This window comes from Monodelphis domestica, chromosome 4 (genome assembly GCF_027887165.1).
Source record: "Monodelphis domestica isolate mMonDom1 chromosome 4, mMonDom1.pri, whole genome shotgun sequence".
Lineage (NCBI taxonomy): Eukaryota > Metazoa > Chordata > Mammalia > Didelphimorphia > Didelphidae > Monodelphis > Monodelphis domestica.
This window is the reverse complement of record NC_077230.1, coordinates 320,165,566-320,191,339: the sequence shown is the minus strand read 5'-3', so window position 1 is coordinate 320,191,339 and position 25,774 is coordinate 320,165,566. Positions and strand designations below refer to the sequence as shown.

General features: G+C 35.3%; 1 protein-coding gene across 6 annotated transcripts in view; it reads left to right on the top strand.

Annotated features, from left to right (window-relative positions):
* Positions 1–25,774, top strand: part of FNDC3A (fibronectin type III domain containing 3A) — a 191,382-nt gene that overhangs the window by 77,220 nt on the left and 88,388 nt on the right. For 4 of the 6 annotated variants that reach the window (XM_016421933.2, XM_007495421.3, XM_056794841.1 and 1 more), the window contains one exon: positions 265–340. The exons of 1 other annotated variant lie outside the window; for it this stretch is intronic. In XM_016421933.2, coding sequence (XP_016277419.1) covers positions 265–340 — 76 coding nt within the window. Of the gene's footprint in view, positions 1–264; positions 341–9,161; positions 9,295–25,774 lie in introns of those variants that run through there. One more of the 6 variants, XM_007495419.2, reaches the window with a different exon arrangement.

Sequence of the window (25,774 nt, the reverse complement as noted above, 5' to 3'; positions counted from 1 at the left end):
TTTACTTTGACATTCTTGACATTTTGATTAGTTAAGGTAGCTGAAAGTCTGTCTTTAAAAATAAATCAGGTATTTGTGAACTTTTAACAAACTTGTATTACCTGAATTACTAGTGTATATGTTCCCTCTCATCTCCCAGAGCAGAATACTTCATAAAGAGAAATGCATCTTCCCATAACTGGAAAACAGCACATTTTAAAATGCTCTTCTTCTCTGTCATTGTTTTAGTTAATTCTTTTCCCCTCCTCCTCCACTTATTTTAAGGTTATCCTGGTGCAAGTTAATCCAGGGGAAGCATTTACAATAAGAAGAGAAGATGGACAATTTCAATGCATTACAGGTAAGACTGGTAATTCCGAGACTGATATACCTAAATATAGACCAACCTGCTAAAATTAAGAGCTCTTTGGAAACAGGTGGGGAGATATGGGTGGGGAGGAGAAAAAACAAAAGGAGATATAAACTTTTATGTATGTGTTATATAAATAAGAAGGTATATAGCACAAAAAAAATACAAAATTACTTTATTGAAATACTTACTTGAGACTTTCTAACATGTCTTTCAATTTAAGTAAAACTTGTTCACTATTACTTGTGTCACTAACTTTATATTACTTTGGTTTTATTTTCATTACCATCCATTGCATATAAAAGTACATGCATTTTTGTATAGCTTTGGATAATAGATTCAGGAGTTGTTCTTTACAGTGAAGTTAAAATCCAGCTACAAAGCCATCCACTGGTGAATTTTAATTTTTCTAGCCATTAAAGAGGCATGTCCTTCTGTCAAAAGCTTTAGGAATACTAAGCACAATATTAGTTTTTCACTCAATTATTATTGTATAAACCAAAGTTTGAAAAAATAGTGAGACCTATGTTTAGACCAATACACTTTACAGTGATATTCTCTAAAATAAGACTCTTTGGATAAATTTCAAGGAGTCCTTCAACTTGAATAGGGAAAATTTTATGCCTTTAACTGCAATTTAGCATTTTCTTCAATCATAGATTATAGACAACAAAATATAGTCATGTTAGCAGTATCTATAACTATTACCAATAGAAATCACAGACATTTTATATCACATTATAGTTGTTAGAGATATCTCAAAATATTGTTTATAGTCATCACTACTTAGAAATTGCTGTAATTTTAGACCTACCAGTAGATCACAGATGATCATAGTACTCCTGACCACTGCCTATATTTGAATATCATCAGTTTCCCTTGTTATTCTGTATATTATGTTTATATATCTAAAAAGCTTCATCAGACTACCAATGGAATCCATGACCTAAAACATTTAATTGAAGTTTTTAGATCAGCCCACCAAAACAATTTTAAGCTCATCACTTGCCATACTAATGTTGTAGTAGAACCTAATCACACTATATTAACATTGTTTTTTTATGGAGAAATATTCTCAATATTCCAACAAGAACAAACCTTTCAGACTCCCTAATTCAGAGTGATTTCTCTACGTTTCTCCAATTGTAAGATAGTGAGTATACATGCTTCTTCAGTTTCTTGAGGGTAAGACTTGTTATACTTTTGTACTTTTATTTCCAGAATTTCTCACAGTGCTTAGAAAATAGCATCTATATCCTGCACATCAGGATGAGAGTTCTGGGACCAGAGCCTCTAGCTAGTGTAAACTCCAGGAACACTTCTTTGTTTGACATAGCTTCCTAGTTACCCACTTCTTTTCTTCCTTGACTCCTATACATTGACCTTCTTTCTTCAATGTCCACTGTCACCAGCTGTTGCTTTTCACTAGTATTTTTTTCTTTCTCTGACCCACTGAGAAAAAGTACAGGATATTAAAAACTGTCCCTGCCCTAAAGGATTTAAGTCTAATGAGAAAGATAATCTATATATAACTAGGTACATATGAGATATAGAGAGAGCATTTGAGAGATAATCTCCACAGAAAGCATTAATAGCTCTGACTCCCATGCTTAGAATGTTGTTTCTTCTTTTCATCTCTGCCTCTTAGCTTCCCTAGCTTCCTTCAGGTCAGCTTAAACTTTATCTTCTACAGGAAGCCTTCCTACTGTCATCCCTGTCTCCTAATGCCTTCTCCTCTTAAATGTTTATATGTTCTGTATCTCATATACCTATTTGTATATATGTTGCCTCCCATATATATCGTCTCACACACACACACACACACACACACACACACACACACACACGTATATATGTTGTCTCCCAAATTGGATTGTGAGCTCTTTGAGGGAAAGCACTTTCCTTTTCCTTGTGGCCCCAACATGTAGCATAGTGTCTGGAATAAAGCTTTATTGATTAATTGACAAAAGGTAATATAATTTTAAAGTTCCTATTATACATCATTCTTTCTGGCATTTTGTGTCACTATATTACCATGGAATAGTTTTATTTTATGCATATATTTGCCATACTTCCTCCATTTGATTACCTTCTCTTTTAGTGTTAATGAAGTGCATAGGGAGTAAAACTTCTTTATAGTTCATTATAACTTAAAAACAATAGCTTTTGTTTTGAAGAATGAATTTGTGGAACAGTTCTGTGAGTAATAAAATGAGATTTTCCAACTAGGTTTCCCAGCTCAGCCCTAGGTCATACTATGTTTAGAAGTGGTCATTGCAGTGATTTCCTTGTCACAGCAGTTAATAAGATAAAGTTGGGAAGAATGGCCACACTTGACCCAGTACATACATGAAAATGATCCTGGCAGTGACAATTTTCTTAATACATTCATGGATTGATTCCTAATATATTTCTAAAATGAGAAAATTCTTAAAGAATAGGAGGGGGAAAGTATACACAGTGCTTTTTTTTTTAAAGGATACCTAAAAAGACATAATAAGCTACTAATCCTTTATAGATCAGTAAAAAAAGTTATGGAAAATTACAAAACTTTTACATTATCTGCCTCCAAAGGCATTAAAATGTTACACAAACATGAGTTCTACCTTCTTTTTCATTGCTAGAAAATTTTAAGAGAATGATCTGTGCCTGCATCTAGGGTGTACTTGATGAAACAGGTGATAAGAATAGGCAGACTTTTCAAATGACATTTTGCAGTGAATCAAAATCTGGTCACATTGAGAGTTATAACAAAGTGTAGTCCCTCATCGAAATGGCTTTGCTTTCTGAGGTTTCAGTTAATCTGGGGGCAAATTCCAGGGCAAAGAGGAAAGCAGGAAGGGGGGTTGCCAATGGATGAGGGATGGGCTAGCACACATTTCAAGAACACGTAGAGACCATACATGTGGACAGACGTGGGTGGGCAAACAATAGACAGGGCAAATAGAGTGGGACAAAGGTCTCTCTTTGTGCTGAGGTCCACCAGTGCTCACTATATATATATATTTTTTTTTAACTTATTTTTTTTAGTGGGGATAGGGAATGAGAAGCTGAGGAGCCAATGGACGCAGTACTATACAATAAAGTTAATATTGGTGTTAAAAGTTAATGTGAAAACTGTCTGTTGTTTCAGACATCTATTGAGGGTCTTAGAAGTATCCGTGGCAGATAAGGGGAAACTATTGTACAGTACTATATAATAATGTACAATATACTTCATTATCACTGTATTTAATGTTGGTAATGTCTTACTCTGTTTAATTTATCAATTAAACTTCATTAGACATATGTATATATATGATATGTTTTATATGGAGTCAATAAATATTTGCTTTTATCAATGGTGTGAGTCATCCATGGTACTATAGATAGGGAGACCCACTGTAATTAAATATTCTGTTGTGTTTTCTTTACCTCAGTGGTAGTATATTTTACCCATGAGAGCAAGAATATATCTCCTTCAAAATAATCTACTAAATTAAAGAAGGTTGTGGATTTTGTCATTACTTCATAAAGTTTTTTAGGGGGAAGGGCAAACAAACAAACCTTCCATTTTCTCATATTTAGGTAGAAAATTTTTTGAAAATCACTGTGTAACTTTTGAAAATGAAATACCTATGTTGTAAGAAGTTTTATGGCAGTTATAGTAAAGAATAATAGAACATTTCTTAGAAAAATTATATTCCCAAATAGGTTAAAATGTGACTCATGAGGTCCTTTAGAGTTGTACCCTACATTATATGATCTTTTAATTGCCCTATAGTGCATTAAATCAAGCTTACCTACTTCAAACCAAAACTTTTTTAAATGTTGACTTCATAGCTACCATAGATAGGTTGCTAGAATTAAGGGGATGATTTAAAAACAAGATAAAGGCATAGGCTAAAGTTATTCTTATTGAAATGAAGTCTCTCCTGATAGATAACTTTCTTTTAAAGTATAAGTTAATCAGATTAAAAGCTGGAGATCTTAGATTTGTGCAAGTATTAACATATTCTGATATGTTAATAAAATCTAACCACATAGTAAATCAAATAGGAAAATGCAAATACTAATCATCTTTTAAACTCTTCTTAATCTTAAGCCTAGGTCTTTAAGAGTTTTATCTCTTTCTATTCTGCATATGAATCTTATGCTCTCATTTAGACTCATATGAATCTTAAGCTCTCACTCTATACACTTAACATGTTCTTACATATTTCCCAATTAACTCAAGTACTTTTGCTCCTATGTTCTATCTAAATTATACCTTCAAGAATAAGTTTCCCTTTCCTTGACCACCTGATTCTAAAGTGATCTCTTTCTTCTCAGCACTCCCATAAATGGTTATAAATTCTACTTATAAATCTATAATCTCATCAGTATAAATATTCATTCTTTAAAATGGTAAAGATCAAAACTCTTCCACCCCTCATCCTCTTGGTCATGTCCTCTTTTAAATCTTCTATAAGGAGTCATCCCTCCATATTGGCGTTGCATGGCTAGCATTTGTAGCTCTATTTTGAAGTCTGATTTAAATGACCTTAGGGGATAGTAGGACATTCAAGGGATATATATATTCCAAGACTTACTGTGGATGGCTTAAAACATAGATTTAATAAAGTAGTTGATAAATTAAACAAAGTAAGACATTACCAACATTAAATGTGATAATAAAGTACATTGTACATTATTATATAGTACTGTTTTTGCTCTCTCTTGGGGTGTAGAAGTGTTCAAGGAGTATTAGTATGAGGTTTACTAAGACTTTTTCAGGGCTACTTACTCCTTCAGGGTGTACTATTTCTCTTTCATTTCTTCTCCAGACTAAACATCCCCTATTCCTTCTAACAATCTTTTACACAGCTTTGAAAATGTAGTTACAAGAAATCCTCTGTAACAAAGTTGTCAAACTCTCAGATTAAAATGTAATTGGGAAATATTTACCAAAATAAATAACAATAAAATAGAACATTGATGTTTTTCAGGCATTTCATTCATGACCCTGTATGTAATTTTCTTGGCAAAGATACTAGAGTTGTTTGCCACTTCCTTCTCCTGGTAAACAGGGTAAAGTCTGTTATGGGTCAGCCGCAACAAGATATATATGAATTCTTCTGACCTAGAGGGAAGCTGAGGACTGAAAGAGATGGGTAAAAAATTAAAAATTAAAATTAAAGACTGAGAAAAAATAACACACAGAGACCAAGTGTTTGCAATCAGTGAAATGCCAAGCTGATTCTGGGGCTGAGTGGGCCTACTGGGTTTATTTAAATGTAAGTGAATCAGAGAGTTGATTCCAGCAAAACAAGAGTTCTACAAATATTTTTCTCTTAAGCTTACAAGTTCCTTCACAAAAGCAACTAGTTAGGTGACTAAAGGTAGCTTATTGAAGATACCTCTGCCTTTGTTAAATTTTCTCCTCCAGTAACCTACTCTGATCTTTTTAGGGTTTCCTTCCTGACTCTCAGGATTTCTAACCTGATAAGAGAGTTTTTCTGATCTCTAGGAACTTTGCTGTCTTCCTGTCCCTGTTTTCATGATGTGAAGTCAAATGCTAGGTGACATCCTTCAAAGGTTAATAGAAGTTCAATTCTTTAGCCAGATAATTTCAACCCCAAGCCAATTTCTCTGATAGAAAAATTCAGTATAAATCAATCATGTGAATTATTAATTATATAGACATAAGACTGACCCAAGAATTCCTTGCTTATTGGAATAAGCTTTTGAATATATATTTATCATTCCCATGACTTGTTATGTCTGAACTCCTTCAAAGTCTAGGGCTCTATCCAATGTACTATAAAGAAATAAGCATGTTTTTAGGAAGTAGGGAAGCAGCCATTGAATGCAGGGAGAGAGAGAGAGGGAGGGGGAGAGGGAGAGGGAGAGAGGGAGAGAGAGAGAGAGAGAGAGCTCTTAGGTGAGAGAGTGGGAGCAGGGGAAGCTATAGGATGTTTTGGTAGAATTGAAAAAGTCACATTTTCTGACATTTTGCTTTCCATGTCATCTCCATCCTTTCTACCATCCCTCCTCTCCAAGACAACAGGTAATGTAATATAGGTTATGATGATCATATCATTACATTTTTTCATCTTTGTCATATTGTAAAAGAAAACTTTTGCTTACACTAGAGAAAAATTAATGGAGGAAATAAAATGAAGAATGGTGTGCTTCAATAGGCATTCATATAAAAACAGTGATGGCGAACCTTTTAAAGAAGGAGTGCCAGGCCACACACCCTAGGCTGAGTGCTATGCCCTTCCCCCCTGAGTGCCAGGGTGCCCCCGCCTTACCCCACACAGGGGAGGGAGAAAGCTCTCCCATTGGGCTGCTAGGCGGAGGAGCCAGTGAAGTGAAGAAAGCCTTCAAGGAGTGTAGAGAGAGGGAGGGGAGTGGCTCAAGCACCCTGCTCCCCTCTAGCCCTGTCATCTATGAGCCTCCCACCTTACCCCCGGGCACTCCCATTGGGCTGCTGGGCAGAGGGGCAAGTAATGCGAAAAAATGTCATCAGGCATGGTGGAGGAGAGGGCAACAGCTCTTACCGAGTCCCTCTGCCTTTCTAGTAACTAACTTGGGTTGGGGGTGGGGGTAGCTGTCGGCCCACAGAGAATGCTCTATGTGACATCTTGAATACAAGTTTGTCATTATTAATATTCAATATTCTCCTAGTTCTGCTTACTGTGCATCACTTCTTATAAATCTTTCCAGGTTTTTTGTGATCATCTTATTCATTATTTCTTATGGCACAATAGTATTCCATTATAATCACATACTATTTGTTCATCCATTCCCCAATTGAAGGACGTCCCTTCAGTTTCCACCTCTTTTCCACCATAAAAAGAGCTGCTATAAATATTTTTGTGCCAGTAGTTCCTTTCCCCCATCATTGATCTCTTTGGGATATAGACAGATAGTGGTATTGCTGGATCAAAGGATAGACATAATTTGATGGCCCTTTGGGCATGGCTCCAAATTCCAGAATGGTTATATGAGTTCACAGCTCCACCAACAGTGTATTAGTGTCCTAGTTTCTCCTCCTGACAGTTATCATTTTTCTTTTTTTCTCATAAGCCAGCCTGAATTTTTAATTTTTATTTCATTAATTAATTGTTATTTGGAGCATCTTTTCATATGACTAAAGATAGTTTTAATTCCTTCATCTGAGAAATTTCTTGTTCATATCCTTTGACCATTTGTCAATTGAGAAATGTTTTATATTCTTATAAATTTGACTCAGTTCTCTCTATATATATGATACTTGCTATAGAAAAGTTTTCCCAGTTTGTTGTTTCCCTTCTAATCTTGGTTGCATTGGTCCTATTTGTGCAAAGCCTTTGTAATTTAGAGTAGTTAAAGTTATCTGTTTTACATCTCGTAATATTCTCCATGTCTTGTTTCTTCCCTTATCAATAGATCTGACAGGTAAATTATTTTCTAATCTACATGTCCCATCCTAACCTCCAACTCACATCTCCAACTGCCTGTTGAACAGTTTGAAATGTATATAACCTGTAGACATCTTAAATGGAACATATCCAAAACTGAACTAATTATATTTCCCCTTTATCTTTTCTGAACTTCCACATTACTTACTATTGAGGGTTCCACCATCCTCCCAATTACCTGGCCTTCCAACTTTGGTGATTCTCTCATCCTGATATACCCTATATCTAAACAGTTATCAGTCCTGTCATTACTACCCTCATAACTTCTCTTCTATATGCCACTTTCCCTCTTTGACCCTACCACTTACCTGGGTGCAGAACACCTGGATAATTGTGATAGCCTTCTTGTTGACCACCTTACCACAAATCTCTCACAGGTGCAGTCTATCCTTCATTCATCTGTCAAAATGATCTTCCTAAAGTACAGGTATAACCATGTCATCCTATTCATATAAACTCTAATGGTTCTCTGTCATATGTTCCCTAAGATCAAGTATAAAATCATCTGTTCCAACATTTAAAGACTTTCATATCTTGGCCCTCTACTACCTTTTCAGCCTTCTTAGACTTCCTTGCTGTTCCTCACATAAGACAGCTCATCTAATGACTGAGCATTTTCCCTGGCTGTCCTCTGTGTCTTCTCTCTGGAATTATTTCCAGTTTATCCTGTATATAGCTTGTTTGCAGATAGCTACTTACATATTATTTCTTCTATTAGAATGTGGTCTTTTTAAGGGCGGAGACCATTTTACCTTTATTTGAATCCTTAGTACTTAGCACAGTATCTGGTAAGTAGTGGGTGCTAAATTGGTGTGGTTGGTACTTTGGTTCATTTGTGATTTAGTTGGGGAGTATAATCTCTCCAAATGCAAATATAAAACCTATCAAGTGTACTGGACTCCTCTCATTCTTTTATTATCTCAGCGGTGCCAAAATGATTCTTGGGATTTTTCCTCTCATCCTCATTACATGATGAACCAATTTTTACATGCTCATACATGTCCATGAAATAATAACTCTTTTGCTTCTGTGACATGAGAAAAGAAATCTTTTCCTTTTTTTTTTCCTCTTCAGCTCCCCACTATGCTTTAATCCTCTCTTGAGTGAAAAAATTATTTTCCTCAAGAACTTCTTCATGGTTGCCAGTAGTATAGTTAATGGATATAGTGATTAGACTTCTAAACAAGAGTCAAAGTTTTAATGTGAAATTTAAACATAATTTTTTATTTGAATCTCTGAAGTCCTTGAGAGCACCCAGAAACTGAAGTTGACATGGTTTTCCCAAGCACCAGCATCCAAATTATAGTTTTTTAAGTATATTTTTAAGATAGGTTGTACTGATATCACCTATATTCCCAGTATTTACCTCTTCCTTCCTCTCCCAGAAAGCAATTCCTAATGAGAAAGAATAAAAAGAGAGGGAAAATTCAGCATAACTATTAACTACATATCAAAAAAGTTCTGACAATGTATGCAGTGTTCTACACCCATGGTCCCTCATCTCTGCAAAGAAGCAAGGTGAGGTGCTGTTTTTTGCAGTATTCACTTTTGATTTTTGGTTGTTGTTGCATTATTGTCATTGTGTATATTCATTTCCTAGCTCTACTTAAATCATTTTGTATCAGTTCATAGAAGTCGTTCCATGCTTCTTTGTATTCTTTCATATCCATTATTCCTTAAAGCATAATAATCTGTGAGCCCAAACTTATTTAGCCATTTACTTATCAATGAGCATCTACTTTGTTTCCAGGTGTTTACAGTTACAAAAAGTGTTTCTAATTCTATATACAAAGCCATAACTTTTTTTAATGGACTCATTGGAGCATAGTCCTAGTGATGAAATCTCTGGGTCAAAAGTATGAACATAATAATCACTCCCTTTATATAGTTCTAAATTGTTTTCCATAATGACTGGACCAATTCCTGTCTCCAACAATGCATTAATATGCTTGTCTTTCCACAGACCACTCCCAATTTTTCCTCTTCTCAACTTTCATCACCTTTGACCATTTGCATATTTTTTGTTTTACTGGGTATGAGTTAAAACCTCAGATTTGTTTTAAATTGCATTTCTCTTCTTAGTTATTTGAAACATTCTTTCTTATGATTGTTTTTTTATTATGATTGTTAATACCAATATTTTTATGGTGCTTTATGTTTTGCAAAAATATTGCCTCATTTGTTGCTCTCAAAAACCATAAGAGGCAAATGCTATTATTGTTAAGATTTTATTGGTGAATAAATTGAGCCGGGGTGGGGGTGGGGGAGGAGAGTTAAATGACTTACCCAAGTTAAGCCATTATATTATGTATTTGAGGCTAGGTTTGAATTCAGGCCTTCCTGAATTCAGGTCCAGCTCTATCCACTTATATTAGGTCCAGCTCTAACCACTTAGGTCCACCAATATCAGTTCCAGCTTTAGGTCCAGCTCTATCCACTTAGTCACCTTAACTGCCTACTTAATATTTCTTTTTGAGAATTGTTTGCTCATCTCCTTTGACCACTTATCTATTAGGGAATAAATTTTTCTTAAATATTTCTTGTCTATGTGTAACATACATTTTTAGACACTACTATTTCTCTTTCATTTTCTTTAATTACTAGTATTGTAACAGCATTATTTTCATTGTCATAGACTAAATAAATAGACTTTTATAGATTAACCTGGAAACCTAGCCAGCATTTATAAAACTATTTCTATGGGAAAGTGCATTCTAGGTTCTAAAAAAGTAAATTAATAAACTCTTAGGCTATCATTTGGTTGTAAAATAATAAACCAATTTTAAAAGTCACACTTTTTCTTGTCTTCTTTTACTTTTACTAGGACTTTTCTATCATTCTGATCTTGTTCCTCTGTCCTCTATATTGTTCTATCAGCCACAGGTTCCTTAGGATGATTCTATAGGTTTTACACTATTTAAATCTAAAAAAAATCTTAGAGGATGATGAACATGAGGTTCAGATTGATGTTAATGATGGTCATTGCTAGCATTTGTATAAACACTTTAAGGTTTTCAAAGCACTTTACCTCTGTTATCTCATTTAATCCTCACTAAAGCCTTGCGACTTTGGTGCTATTATTACCCCTATTTTATAGATAAGGGAAACAGGCTAAGAAAAGGTAAATGACTTGCCCAGGGTCACATAGTTTATAAGATATAAGCAAACATTTCTAAGATGCTGTTAAGATATTCCCTAGCTATGGGCAAACCATATAACCTCTCCAAGCCTCAGTTTTTTCATCTGTAAAAATGGGGATGAAAATGACATATTAGCCTATAGGATTGTTGTGAAGATCAGTGAAAAACCATATGTAAATCTCTGTGTAAATTTTAAAGTGCTCTATGAATAATAGCTATTGTTGTTATTATTATTATTAAAGTCTAATACTTGATTTGACTCTTAAATTTTATCTACCACCTTCTCTACTATACTACCTTGCTCCCAACTAGATAACATTTAGTTAATTGTGTCATTCCTTCCATTCCCTTCACTTGGCAGATGAGAAAATTGAGGGTTAGAGAGTATGTGACTTGTCCAAAGTGGAAAGGAATTATCAGTTGATCCTCTGACTCCAAACTTCATGTTCTCTCCATTACATCAAGATAGTTATTCTTCCTATTCCCCTTTTCCTCCCTTATACCCCTTATACCTCCTTTCAGATACTGTTACCCATAGAAACTTCTCTCCCTTAACCTTAATTCCCTCTTTTTTTCTCTTAGCTGCTCTAATTTACTTACTGGTACCCAGATTTCTTATCTCTTTTGCTGTCTTTCTATTGAGCTGACCAGAGAATTGGCTAGCTGCTGAGCTATTTTAAGATCTTATTCCAACTCCTTTTCATTACCTTCAAATCTCTTGATCATGTGCACCTCCTTCTTTATGAGCAAAATCTTTCTATTCCTTTCCTTTGCTTAGGAACCAGTGTAATATTTCCAGGATTAAGCAGAGGACATGATTCATAGCTATGCCACCCCCCCCCAACCCACCCCCAACTCCTATTTTCAAGGGAAAAAGAAAACATAATTCTTAGATCATGTTATATGATAGGATTTGAAGCTAGGCCAGTAACAATTAAGAGTATTGTGTACCTGTTTAAAAATTCAATTAAAAAATCAAGTACCCACCATGTGCAAGATACTACTATGCTTGGTTTTAAAATGATATTTGCTGTAAAGAACCTAATTGGAAGAAATTTAGTTATAATACAAATTAAAACTTGTTTAGTTCAAAGGAGTAGCTAGACCAGAGAAGAACAAGATAATTAGGAGCTGGGAGAGCAATCATGACTGGTAAGAGATAGTATTTGAGGTGGGAAGATTTCAACAGTTGTAGATATAGAGAGAATTTGTTGAAAGCAAGTCTGGTATATGGCAGGCACACATGCAGAGAAATGGGAAAAGGTAAAATTAGGTAGGCAAAGAGATGTGATTTATCTAGAATGTTAAATAAATTCAGAGCATAGCGGTGAATCTCGTTTGTAGAAGACTTTCATGGTAAGCTGAGAACTGACATAAATATAGTATAACCTACCAATGTTACAAGGGAATCACTTTAAAAGACTGATATATATTAATTTAAGGTCGCCAAGGAATCAGCTATGTAATTCCTAAATGAAAAACTCAAGTCAGCCGTCAGCTTTTTTTGGAGTTTAATTACAATAGGAGTAAGAAAGGAATTAGAGATATAGAGAGAGAGAGAAAGGGGAGAGAAGGGAATAGGGCTTAAATACCCCTTCTGTTTAGGCTGGGCCAAAAGGCCCAAGCCCTTAGATAGCTGGGGCAAAGAAAAGAGATCAGTCCCTTTCACTCACGTGTCCAAAATGGAGAAACAGTCTCAGAGGCCCCCACCTTCAGCTTCCTTCAGAGCAAGCTTCCTCAGAGCCCAGGAACCACACCGACCAAAAACTCAATCCTCTCCCCCGAGTCTCCAGACCCTCCTATCTTTAAGGACACCATCCAAGTTGCCTCCCCTCAGTCCTCACATCTACCAATCACTCTTCATCAATTTCCCTGTCAATGGAGGCTCTCGCTTAACCCAGGATTGCCCAGAGGTTTCTGGCTTTTGCACATGTCTGTTGAAGGTCATATTTTCAAATGATTAAATCTATACTCCTTTGCTACAGCCCTTTCTAAATCCTGTTAACTTGAGTATGGTAGAGATTGGAATAATTAAATTTTGATCTAGGCTGCAGCCCTTACTCAATCCTATTAGGACTGAATAGGGTGGAGTATCTCCATTGTATCAATTCTAAAATCAATCAAGACTCAAAGAAATTCCTGTTCTATGCTTAAGCATAGGTCAAAGTCCTTTCCATTGTTCAGCAAAGGGTTTCTGTTCTAAAGTAATCTTAAGAAGGGAAGAGAAGGAACCTCCCATGCCAATGGGGTTCCCATTCCAATAGACTATCAGTAAGAAATTTTCCAAGTATGAAATATCCCAATGGTGAAATTTTCAACAATTATAAGTCTAAGGAAATTTTGAGGTTTACACCAACAGACAAGAAACTACCCCCTGGTGGATGATCTGGGGCCCAGACCATTCTAGAATAAGGAGCATCATCTCAAAGGAGCTTCTACAGGGCAGGTTGCCCAGCATATCTAGGGTAGCTTCTCAGATCAGAAACTTGCAATAAATTCGGACTACTGAATGAGCCTTTGCAGATGATGGAAGGCTGTGAGAAGTGTACTCATTATTTATCTTAAGTAAAGTATGACCAAATGATTGGTTGTATATTTAGTACCTAGAGCATCTTGTTGAATCTGAATGGAACAGATTCTGAATCCCTTCTTAAGACACATTGACAAAATCAACAGATCTGTGGTTCTGAGAGGTTCAGAAAAGACTGAGAGAGTGAAGTTCCATCTATGTCCCGCTCCTCCCTTTAAAGCAACTTTATAGGCAACAACTTGGACAGCAACTCAGCATTGTTGTAATTTGGTAGATCCACCATGATTGTGTCAGTATTGCCCTTGGGAGCCTTCAGGGTAGAAGTTACTCTTTGCTGGGGTTGTCATTTTTGATCTCAGCAAGAGGCACAGCTCTCAGGAATCTGGCATTCCTAGTGATGCTAGCCATGTTGAGAACCAAGGGTTGGACAGGATGTAGTGATTGAAGAACAAACTTAAGTACTATATAGCTGGCAACAGCTGATAAGGAATTTCCCTCCAATTGGATAATCTTAGTTACAAAAGAGAGATCTGTCTGGGGAGGATGGGAGGAGCATAAAGGGTTCACTTGTGAGACAAAGAGCTTTTATTTCATTCTTGGGTGCTCCAACATCCTCCAGTTATTTAGCTGATCTTGCAGATAATTGAAGGCTATAGAAACTGAACTCATTTTTGTTGTTGCTCAGTTGCTTGATAATATACTTAAAATCTATTGCGTTCTATTGAATCAGAAAAGAACTGAGTCTAGGCTAGAGAAAAGCCTTGAATACCATTCTGAAATGTTTATATTTTATCTCCTGGGAGTTAGGGAGCCATTGAAGGTTTTGCAGCAAGGAAATGGTACTAGCAATAGTATGTGGGACTTTAAGATTCACAGTGTCTTGGGGGGGGGGGTATTTCATTGTCAGATCTGCACAATTGAAAAATTAATTGGCAGCAGTGTAAAAAATAGATTGGAAAGGTTAGAGAGACTGAAGAAAAGACCAGTTTGAAACTGTTACTTTTAAATCCAAAAGTTTCAAGGGAAAAGATTACTATATATACTGTGTTTTCTTTCCTTCTTTTCATGTTATAATATATTATTTTGTCTACTTTGTAAGCTTTTGTAGGTTTGCATGAGATCCTAACCATCAATAACATTATTTCTGTGGGTGAATGGGTTCCCAAATTATAAATGTCTTCTTCTATATTAACTTTAACATAACCTGTTTTAAAAATGGTACCTGGATTTAAGTAGTCATTTTCCTGTGTTCCTTTAAAATACAGTATTCGTGGTGCCCAGACACTAAATTGGTTCCATTACTATAACAGAGAAATAGACCTTGGAATGTATTGTTGGTATTCCTAGTTTGTACGGTTCCTTAATTGTGTTCTTGTTTCATAAAAAGAAATGGTAAACTGAAGAAAGGTGTCTTTCTATATATTTATTGAGAAATAACATTAAATTCATTTATTCCTAAAGTAAATTTTTTTAGTGTTTTTTCATTTTGTCTTTGTATTTGGAGCCCCACTAGAGGACCCAGTTAGATAATTTTTTAAAACTTGAATCTATTTGAACTTTGAATTCTTAGTTTTATAAAATCTTAATGGTAGTGTTATACTGACAGTGAGGGGTCATCTGATTAACATAAGAAAAGGAATAGAAAGTCTTTCACAAATCCTACTCTACAACAAGCACAATGTCTTTAGAGTTTAGTTTAGGGTACTGTAGCCTAAATGTATGTGTAGTTATTACAATGTTTTATTATATTATCTGCTTCAAAAAATGCCATTTAATTTGATAAAACAAAATTCAAGATCAAATATAACTCCTACTCTCTAGAAAGTCACATTCTAAGGGAGAATACAATTTGCAAACAACTGTGTATGTATGAATTTTAGATAGGAAATAATCCCAGAGAGATGGCAATATTAGTGTTGGAATTGGTAAAAGTCTCTTACATTTAAAGTTGTGAAGGAAGAAACCAGAGAAGCCAGCAGGAAAGGGAGTAAGTCCCTGAAAAGGGATAGAGACAAAAATAGAGTGAAAAAGAAAACCGAAAGCATAGGAAAGGTCCAGATTTAAAGCCAGCAGCTTTAAAGCCAAACAGAAGATCTTATATTTGATCATGGTGATAGGGAGCCACTGGATTTTATTGAGTAGGGGTATGTGACATTGTCACATCTTTCCATTAGGAAAATCACTTTGGGAGATGGAAGATGGACTAGAGCAGAGAGATATTTGGGTCAAGGAGAACAACCAGAAGGCTATTATAATAGTCTAGGTGTCAGTTGATAAGACTTATACTATTGTGGTGGCTATGAGAGAGGACAGAAGGGAATATACATGAGAAATGAGGGTAGAAATTTTGACAAGGCTGCAGACTGGATATGTTGGCTGAGTGTGAAAGGAGTTAAGGATGAAACCATGGTTTCAAGCCTAGGTAAATGAGACAATGGTGTTGTACTTATCAATAATAGAAAAGTTGGAAAGAAGGAAGGAATGAGTTAGGGGAATAATAACAACAAGCATTTGTATAATGCTTTAAAGTTTGCAAAATCCTTTTCAAACATATTATTTGATCCTCACAACAACCCTAGGAGTTAGGCACTGTTATCTCATTTTACAGGTAGCTGAGACTTGCTAGGGTCACACAGCTAATGACTGAGACTGAATTTGAATTCAGATCTTCCTGACTCCTGGTTCAGTACCCCGTTCACTGTCTATCATCATCAGTTAGGGCACTGTTGAGTTTGGTGTACAATTGGTGATATCTAAGAGGCCATTGGGGATGAGACTGAAGAAAAGTTAGGGCTAGATGTATAGATATGGGAATCAGAACCATAAAATTGAATTTGTAGAAGCTAATGAAATCACCAAGGGAAATAGTGTAAAGAATAGAGCTCAGGACAGAATTTGATGATATCTTGATTGGTGCTTATGACTGAAAAGATTGTGAGAAGGAGTGAACAGACAAAAAATCAGAGAAGAGGGCAATATCATGAATACCAAGAAGGGAGAAAGTATTCATAAGAAGAGGACGATCCACAGTGTCAGGCTGTAGAGAGTACAAAAAGCATGAGGATTAAGAAAAAACCATTAGATTTGGAGAGAAGAATTTCATTCAAAGGATGTCAGAACCAAATAGATGATGACCTTATGCCCACAGGCTATCCATTTGAATCTACTTTATGTGGTCCAGTTCAACTATCTTAGCCTATCACGGGATCCTGAAAACATAAATTTAGAACTAGAATGGGAAGTCCATCTGCCCCATTTTAAAGATGGAGACTTAGAGAGATTAAATGACTTTTTGAAAGTCTTAAAAGCAATCAGAAGTAGATATGAAATAGTCCTTTGACTCCAAATCCAGTGTTCTTTAAATTATTACTGGAATATGCAACTTTCCAGAATACTGTTATTCACTGTGATGGCCTATCTCACCCCTTCAACATTATCCACAACCTATCCTACCACTACCAGCCTTGCTATTCCCAATCTAGTCTTAGTTTTCCCCATATTTCTCTCTCTCTTGCCATTTAAACTCATGGGCCTTAGTCCCTAAAGAGATAACAGCACAATTTCAAGTATTATTCTGTGGGTGAAAAAGTAAGAAAGCAAGAGAGGTAAATAATTAGGAACAATAGATGGAAAAATAGTAGAATATATATATATAAATGAAAGATTATATGGATGACTAGGAAAAAATGGGACCTATCAGATATATCTGAGACATATAGTTTGATCTATCATAAGACTGAGTTAAAAGTAGGTCTGCTTTGCTTTCATGCCTTGTTAAACTAGAAATGTAAGAGGTTTCCTACTTTGAAGGCCTCTGAGACCATCATAAAACTTTCCCTGAGGAATTGATGCTCATCACCCTGGATAGTGGTAGCACTCTTCCTTTCTTTTTGTGAGTCTTCTCCCCAGGTTTAAAGATAGATTCAGCTAGCATTGACTTTTACAAAGGAAGTTACTCCATGGAGAAGAGAAAAATTAGGATGATTAAGTAGGAAGTAACATTTTATTTCCATGACTGATGAAAATGAGTAGAATTTAGTGCCTCTTTGTGAGGATAATCAAAATAGATTTTTTAAAAAAAGGATAGATGAAGCTTATAATTTTAGCAGGTCTTTGAAAGAGATGGGGGAAAACATACCATTTTTCACTTTAGTTTCTTCATGAATTTCTTGTATGTGCATTTTGTATCTTTCACATGACAATGTCCATTAACAATAATGTGCCCACATGAGGTAGAAGCATTGTTGATAAAACATAGAACACAGGCATTCTCGGATCAGAGAATTACAAGATATGAAATAACCTTATTAAATAGTGAAAACATTACTTTAAAACGTTGTACTACTCTTAACCCTGCCACCTTGCTTCCAGATTTACCAACTTCAGGAGAATCATTACACAATTGTGAAACATTAGTGTCCATGGCAGAAAAGCCTCGAGATAATCTCTTGGGCACTCCCTTAGACAATGCAGATCTGATTTTATTTACTGATGGTTCCTCTTTTATGAGGGATGGCATACATTACACTGGAGCTGCCGTAGTCTCAGAATTTGCCACTGAATGGTCAGCTTCACTACCTTCTAACATTAGCGCTCAAGGAGCAGAACTCATAGCTCTGAAGCAAGCTTATATAATTGCCAAGGATAAAAAGGCAACAATTTATACGGATTCTAGATATGCTTTTGGCATTTGTCACTCAGTCGGAATGTTATGGCTCCAGAGAGGATTCTTAACCTCAGCTGGAAAATCTATAGCTAATGCAGAAATTATTAATGAAGTTCTTTCTGCTCTCCAGCTTCCTGAAGCCCTAGCTGTAGTTCATTGTTCTGCCCATACAGGTGGCTCTGACCCTGTCTCTAGAGGAAATGACCGAGCAGATGCCGCTGCAAAGCTAGCAGCCATAGAAGGACCGGAATTAATTTTAACATTAACAACCACTAATGATTTAAATCTACCACTTTCCTATAATGAAAAGGAAGTGGAAAAGTGGAAACAAAAATTTAAATCAAAACAGATTAATGGAGTATGGGTGTCATCTGAAGGAAAGCCCCTGCTCCCTAGAAGTTTCTATAACCAAATTTGCCAATCTATTCATAAAAATGGTCATTTTGGCACCCAGGCCATCGTGGACTCTGTCAAGAGTGTATGGATAGCCCCTGGTATAACTACTATAGCCTCTAAAGTATGTTCAGCCTGCTCTATTTGCCAGGCATATAACCAACATGCATATCGTGGAAAAGTCTTTGGGGGACATCCTCTGGTTTACACACCTTTTGAACATCTACAGATAGATTTCATAACAATGCCAAAGGCTGGACTTTATAAATTTTGTCTGGTCATAGTAGATCAACTAACCAGATGGCCGGAAGCATTTCCTATGACCTGAGCCACAGCAGATTTTGTTGTTAAGGTGCTTTTAAAAGAAATTATTCCTCGTTTTGGCCTGCCAGCACGTATTGATTCTGATAGGGGGAGTCATTTTACTGATTCTGTTCTAAATCAGATATATTCTTGCTTGGGAATAACTCCCAAATTTCATGTTCCATATCATCCCCAGAGCTCAGGCCAAGTAGAGAGGATGAACAAAGAACTTAAAACTATGATTGGAAAATAATGCACTGAGACCCATTTAAAATGGCCTGAAATTCTCCCTCTGGCCCTATTTTAACTTAGAAGCAGGCCTAGAGGAGATCTAAACATCTCACCATTTGAGATGGTTTTTGGACATCCGCCTATACAGGCTAAACCTTTTTCCCCTGCATATACCTCACTATTAGGGGGAGATACTACTATTGCTTCCTATATACAGGAGTTACAGCACAAACTACGTGAACTTCATGAATCCGGAGCTGCAGTACAAGCCGGACCACTAGACTTTTCTCTGCATGACCTGAACCCAGGAGATAAAGTTTATATTAAGAATTTCAAGCGTACTGGAGCAACTCAGCCTTCGTGGGAAGGACCATTCCAAATATTGTTAACTACTCCCAACATCTATAAAGATTGGAGAAAAGGACTCTTGGATTCACTGCTCACATGTAAAGAAAGCATCTTCTGCTGAGACTGATTGACTCTATCCTATCATATGAATTGGAGATAATAATCCATAAACAAATGGATGCTTTTTTTTTCCAAGAACACATTGAATTACTGATTTTTTCCTTATTTTTATTATTTCTTTTCTTTATTTTGATTAGAATATTTGATTTTTTCTCATTTCTTGTACTAAAGGTACACATAAATTAATATTAATGTTTTTTTCTGCAGTAATACAAGTTTAATATATATACATTCTTGCTATAATGTCAATGCGCAAGCTTTAAACTATGGAAACCTGCCATTTATTGATAAAATATTATAGGACTGTGATTAATGTTTGTATCTGATTCCAGAAAAAGGGATAAAAAACAAGGAGCACAGACTTAACCTGAAAAGTGCCAAAAAGAGCACACAGGAAATACTATGAGACTCAAGGTTGCAACGCTTGACATATGTTAAGTCGCAAGACTTCCTTGTATCTACACTTTTTGCGAAGTACTCAGATAAGTACAAAGTTTGACTATCATGCTGGCTCCCTATATCCCTGAGAATGACAAAAAGGTCATACGAGGGAATGATGCTTCCCTATCAAAATAGAATTCCAGTTCTTTTTCTTCTTATATTATGGCAACTTCCTGTAGTCTTGGCTGCAAATGGGAAAGTGAAATATTACTGCATTCTGTCCTATAGACTTGTGGGATAGAAATTACTTTAAATTGGACCTATACAAGGGCATATTTTGAATTTTTTTTCTTATGTTTTTGATTATTTTTCTCTTCTTTTGGTAATTGACTCATACACCCCCATAACTGAACATTGCATTCTGAGCTAAACTTTATGTTTTTTAACACCTACTTCAGGGGGGATTGTATTTTAATTTAAAATCTAAGAATTTTTGAATTTTTTTGTTTGAGATTGTATTTTTATAAAAATCCAAGAATTTTGATTTTTTGTTTAAGATTGTACTTTTATAAAAATTCAAGATTTTGATTCTGTTTGAGAAAAGATCTTCAAGAAAGAAGCTTGAAACTTTTATATCCAGAGAATGAACTGTTGCAGAAAGATGCCGGAAAACCTACACTTCATCAAGAAGATCAAGAATGAACTTTGGATATGATTGATTGAACTGAACTTTGATTGAATATTTATTGTAAATGTACACATTTATGCCAAAAGGGACTTCCCCTAATTTGGCTTTCTGTCAATGCACCTAGCAAAACATTGGTTTTGCTTTCTTTTCTTTTCTATTTCCTCTCTCACTATTCTAATTCCTCTTAGAAATTTGAATATCATGTATGTCTATAGTTAGAAGTGCATTTAGGATTACAAATTGATTATGTTAAATGATCAATGGGGAGACTAGTCTCCCAATGATCATCAGGGGGGGATTGTAAATCTTGAAATTTTTCAGACTTGTGAATGTTAAAAATTTCCATATTGAGGAATCCTCCATTGGAACAAATTCCCTACTGGGAAACATTCCCCATTTTGATGTGAGAACTCACCAGGATCAGAAATGGGAGGACCTTTATCCACCCATACTTAAGACTGCTTTAGGGGAGAAAACTCCTTGCTAAACAATGAAAGTACTTGGACCCATGCTTATAATAAGGCAAGGAGTTCTTTGAGCCATGCCTGTTTTTAGAATTGATACAATGGGATGCTAGGTACCTATAAAGGTCGGGCAGGTTTTCTCTTGATGGGATTAGTCGACTCAGCTGTGTTTTCTCTGGTTCAGACTTACTGAGGGGATTAGTCGACTTAGCTGGAATTCAGATGGGCTGTCTTTTAGAAAACATCTACGGTGATTGGTAGATGGAAGAACTTAAGGGAGGTGACATAGGAAAAAGCACCCTATATAAGAAAAGGAATCTCTTGAGCAAGGGATCCTTGGAGATAGATCCTTGGAGAAAGGATCCTTGGAGATAGATCCTTTTGGAGGAGGCCCTTTGAAGATCTCTTGAGAAGAAGTCCCTTGAGAGACTGACTCTGGCTGGAACTCCCTCTGGGGAGACTGTTCCCCAGACATCCTTGCTTAAGACAAATCTTGTGGTGAGTGATAAAGAACTGACTGATTCTCTCTCTCTTAAGACTCAGGTCTAGGCCATGTTGGCTAAAGGCCCTTCATACTTATACCTCTCTCTCTCTCTCTCTCTCTCTCTCTCTCTCTTTGATTACTCATATTATTTATTAAATTCTCTATAAAACCCAGTTGACTTGGGCATATTCATAATTTGGGAATATATTCCCTGGCGACCACCTTATATTTGACTTAAAAACCAAGACACTGTAGTGAAACATATTTTCTGCGGTCAAATTTACTCACCCTCTCTTATATCTATCATAATTTTTATCTTCCACCATTTTAACTCACTACAGTTTACAACAACAACCATTTTAATTATAACAGAGAAGAGAAAAATTAGGATGATATTAAGTAGGAAGTAACATTTTATTTCCATGACTGATGAAAATGAGTAGAATTTAGTGCCTCTTTATGAGGATAATCAAAATAGATTTTTTAAAAAAAGGATAGATGAAGCTTATAATTTTAGCAGTCTTTGAAAGAGATGGGGGAAAACATACCATTTTTCACTTTAGTTTCTTCATAAATTTCTTCTTGTATGTGCATTTTGTATCTTTCACATGACAAATATGGAAATATATATATTACATGATAGCACATTATAACCTATTTCAGATTGCTTGCCATCTCAGGAAGGGGAAAGCGGAGAGAGAGACTTTAGATCACAAAATGCCAGAAACACATGTTCAAAATTGTCTTTATGCTTAATATATAACAATATAAAAATATAAAATCTGGAAGGGAGAAAAAAGAAGATCCTGTGAAGAAAATTAATTGTAGTTTAATTTTTTTAAAAAAGCAATTGGGCTGAGAAAGGTGAGTGGACATTTTGGTATAAAAGAGAAACTGTTAAAAAATTCTGTTAGTCAAGGAAGTGACAGAAAAGACTATAGTTCAAATGTTACTCCATGTTTAGGATGCACTGATGTTACTTCTTGATCTGTACTGATAATATACAAATTAATTGTGCTCATACAATATCCTACATCAAACAGAGTAGTTATATCTTTTCAACTCTTAAATATCATGTGATAAAAATTGTGATTTATGAATACATTGTGGAAATGTTTTATGATTATTCCAATATAGTGACATGATTTTACAAAGTAAACTTGAGTCAAAATAATAGATTATCTGTTTACAAATTTTGTCTTCATTAGACTCTGGGTCTCAGTTTTTTTGAGCTCTAAAATGAAAAACTAGATTAGCTTTTATCTGAGTCCCCTTCTAGCTCCAAATCTTTCTATGATTCTATTGATCCTTGCTTAATGTACATCTATACTTTAGTGATAAGAATAGTTTCTGTTGTCATAATATATTGTCAAATTTAAATGTATTAGTGAGTTCTTTAATTATGATAAATTACTAAAATATACAAATTAGAATCAAATTAGACCCCAGTCTAGTCATGTCTTTGAAAAATTGAATATAAATAAATTGTCTAGATAAAGTATTCAAATTTTGTACCTGCAAGTGTTTTGTTTGTTTGTTTGTTTGTTTGTTTTTGTGATGTTAGCTGGTCTCCACCAGGTGAAAAATAATGTGTTCTGCTTAATGTCATTTACCTAATCTAGGAATTTGTGGCTTTAGGCAAAATTGTATTATGCAGAGACATTTAATTCCATAGTAATAGAATTGAGCAATGCAATGCAAAGTTTTATATGATATGGCCTGGGAGTAAAAGCTATTACATCAAACTAAGGAGCCTCACATCATAGCAGGATTTGGTTATTATGTGTTATTATATTATACTGGTATATATGAGTACTACTTTTTTACAGGCTATTACTATTACTATTGATTAGTACTATGTATAGTTCTTTCTTACTAGTTTTACTTTTTTTTTTCCCAATCAGTTCTTTCAAATTAAAGTGAAGAGAGTGTTTGGTTCCTTAGTTAAAGTAACCCACACACAATTCACCAGAATTATTACAATACCAAAGTAATGGCAATGTCTGGCTAAGGGCAATGCAATATTATGTTATAGTATCCCAGAAATATTAGTTCTATGATATTGAAAACTTACTACAATCTCAAAGGCCTTCTAGCCCTAATGAACTTTTTGCACTGTATCTATGCTCTCAGGCAAATGCAAGATTTTAGAGAAAAATATTGGTGATTAGGAGGAGTACTGTTGAAGAGTAAAAGACCAAAGAGAAGGATGATGTTACAGTTGCCTGGGAGACACTCAAGTGAATTCCAATGCTAGGTGTATTTCCAAAATAGCTGTGTTCTTCTGTTTCTACAATAGATAATATGATAAAATAAAATAAAATAATTTTTATTTGCATGATGACTTTTAAAACCAAATTCCCATTTTGCCTTTCTTGGTGCAAAATGAACATTTTTTTGGTGGTACTTTATAGATTCTCTTATGGGATTTAGTATTTAAATGGAAATAATCTAAAAGATCATCTGGGCCAACCCCTTCATTTTACTTTTCTTTTTAAAAAAGCACCTTACCTTCTGTCTTTTTAGAGAAAAATATCAGTGATTAGGAGTAGTGTTGTTGAAGAGTAGAAGACCAAAGAGAAGAATGACATTACAGTTGCATGGGAGACACTGAAGTGAACTAAGGCAGAAGAGTCGTAGGGCTTGGCAATGGGGGTTAAGTGGCTTGCTCAGGGTTGCACAGCTAGGAAGTGTCTGAGGCTAGATTTGAACCCAGGACCTGACTCAATCCACTGAGCCGCCTTACTGCCCTCCCCCCTTCATTTTACTTATAAGAGGTTTTTATGCCACATTTTATTGATGCAAGTTTTTTTTTTGTTAAGTATAATTATCCTTCATTTATAGCACTTTCTACTATTATTAAATAGTGATCATTTTTAATTTCCCACATTTAAAAAAACTAGATTTGGTTGCTGTCTTATGTGCTAAGCCAAAAATAAAATTCTAGAAGTCTTAATTCTTAAGGTCTGTTGATTTTCTGTAGGCTGGCCATCTTAGATGAATGTTACTACATCAATTGGTACTCTTTTGTTTCTGCTACTGTAGCCTTTTATTTTTCATCTCTTGGGGCTTGCGTCATTGATTCATATCATTTGCCCCTGTGATGTCAAAGTGTGGGTGTTCAGTTGCAGAGACAGGATTTAACCTAATGTTCTGCTGTGAATCTCAAGTACCATTTCCTACCAGGATAATAAAGCAAAGATGATTCATCATTGTTATGCTAAAAATAGCAGTCATGACCTGGAGCATCCATATACATTAATATTAGATTCTGCAGCTTTCTAACCAGAATGCAAAAATAATTGGAAAATAGCCTTGTATATAAAGAGATAACTGGTCAGATATGCCTCCTATTTCAAGGTGTTAGTCGGCAAACTGTTCAGTTTAATGCTTAAAAATTATCATAAGATCAGGTTCACTCTATTAAGATATTTTACATCTTAGAAAATTATATTTGTACTGTGCTTATTATGTAGACACCTAAATTTAAGAAATAGGATTGTTATAGAGGGAAAGGGTTGCACAAAAAACTGACATTCAAATATTATCCCAAATCTCAATTTTGCTACTTACCCTAAATTCCCTTAATTTTTAAATAAGATCCATAGATTCCAGAAGAAATTATTATAAATACTGACACACATATATAGTCTTTCATTTATCACTTTGATATGCATGTTAGACATCAACAAAATTCACTAATATGTTCATTTCTTTTCATAGTATTTTAACTCATCTTCCTCTTTACCATAAATCATGATCATTTAACTCCTTCCATGCCTCATTTCTCTGTATTCCTTATAGTACCTAGTTATTTGCACATAGTAGACATCTGCCGAATAATTTTTTTTAAAATGAGTATACAGCAGACAATAAGTGTTTATTGTTATAATGGATTATCATTATGCCCACCTTTTGTTTCAGAGACCCAGGTGCCTTAAGTTGTAATTCAAAAATTAATTTCCCTGGGCAACTAGATAGCTCAGTGGATAGAGCACTAGGCCTGGAGAAAGGAGGACCTGAATTCAAATGTACCCTCAAGATACTTCCCAGCTTTGCGACCCTGCCCAGGGTCACTTAACCCTTGCCACTCCTTTCTCTTAAAATTGATACCAAGACAGAAGGCAAGATTTTAAAAATCTGTACTTATCTTTTGAATCCATTTTCTTTGTGTAAGGAATTGTGTGATTGACTTGCCAAGTAATTTTAATTATTCCTTTGTTGAAGATATCCTGAATCTTATGGCACAT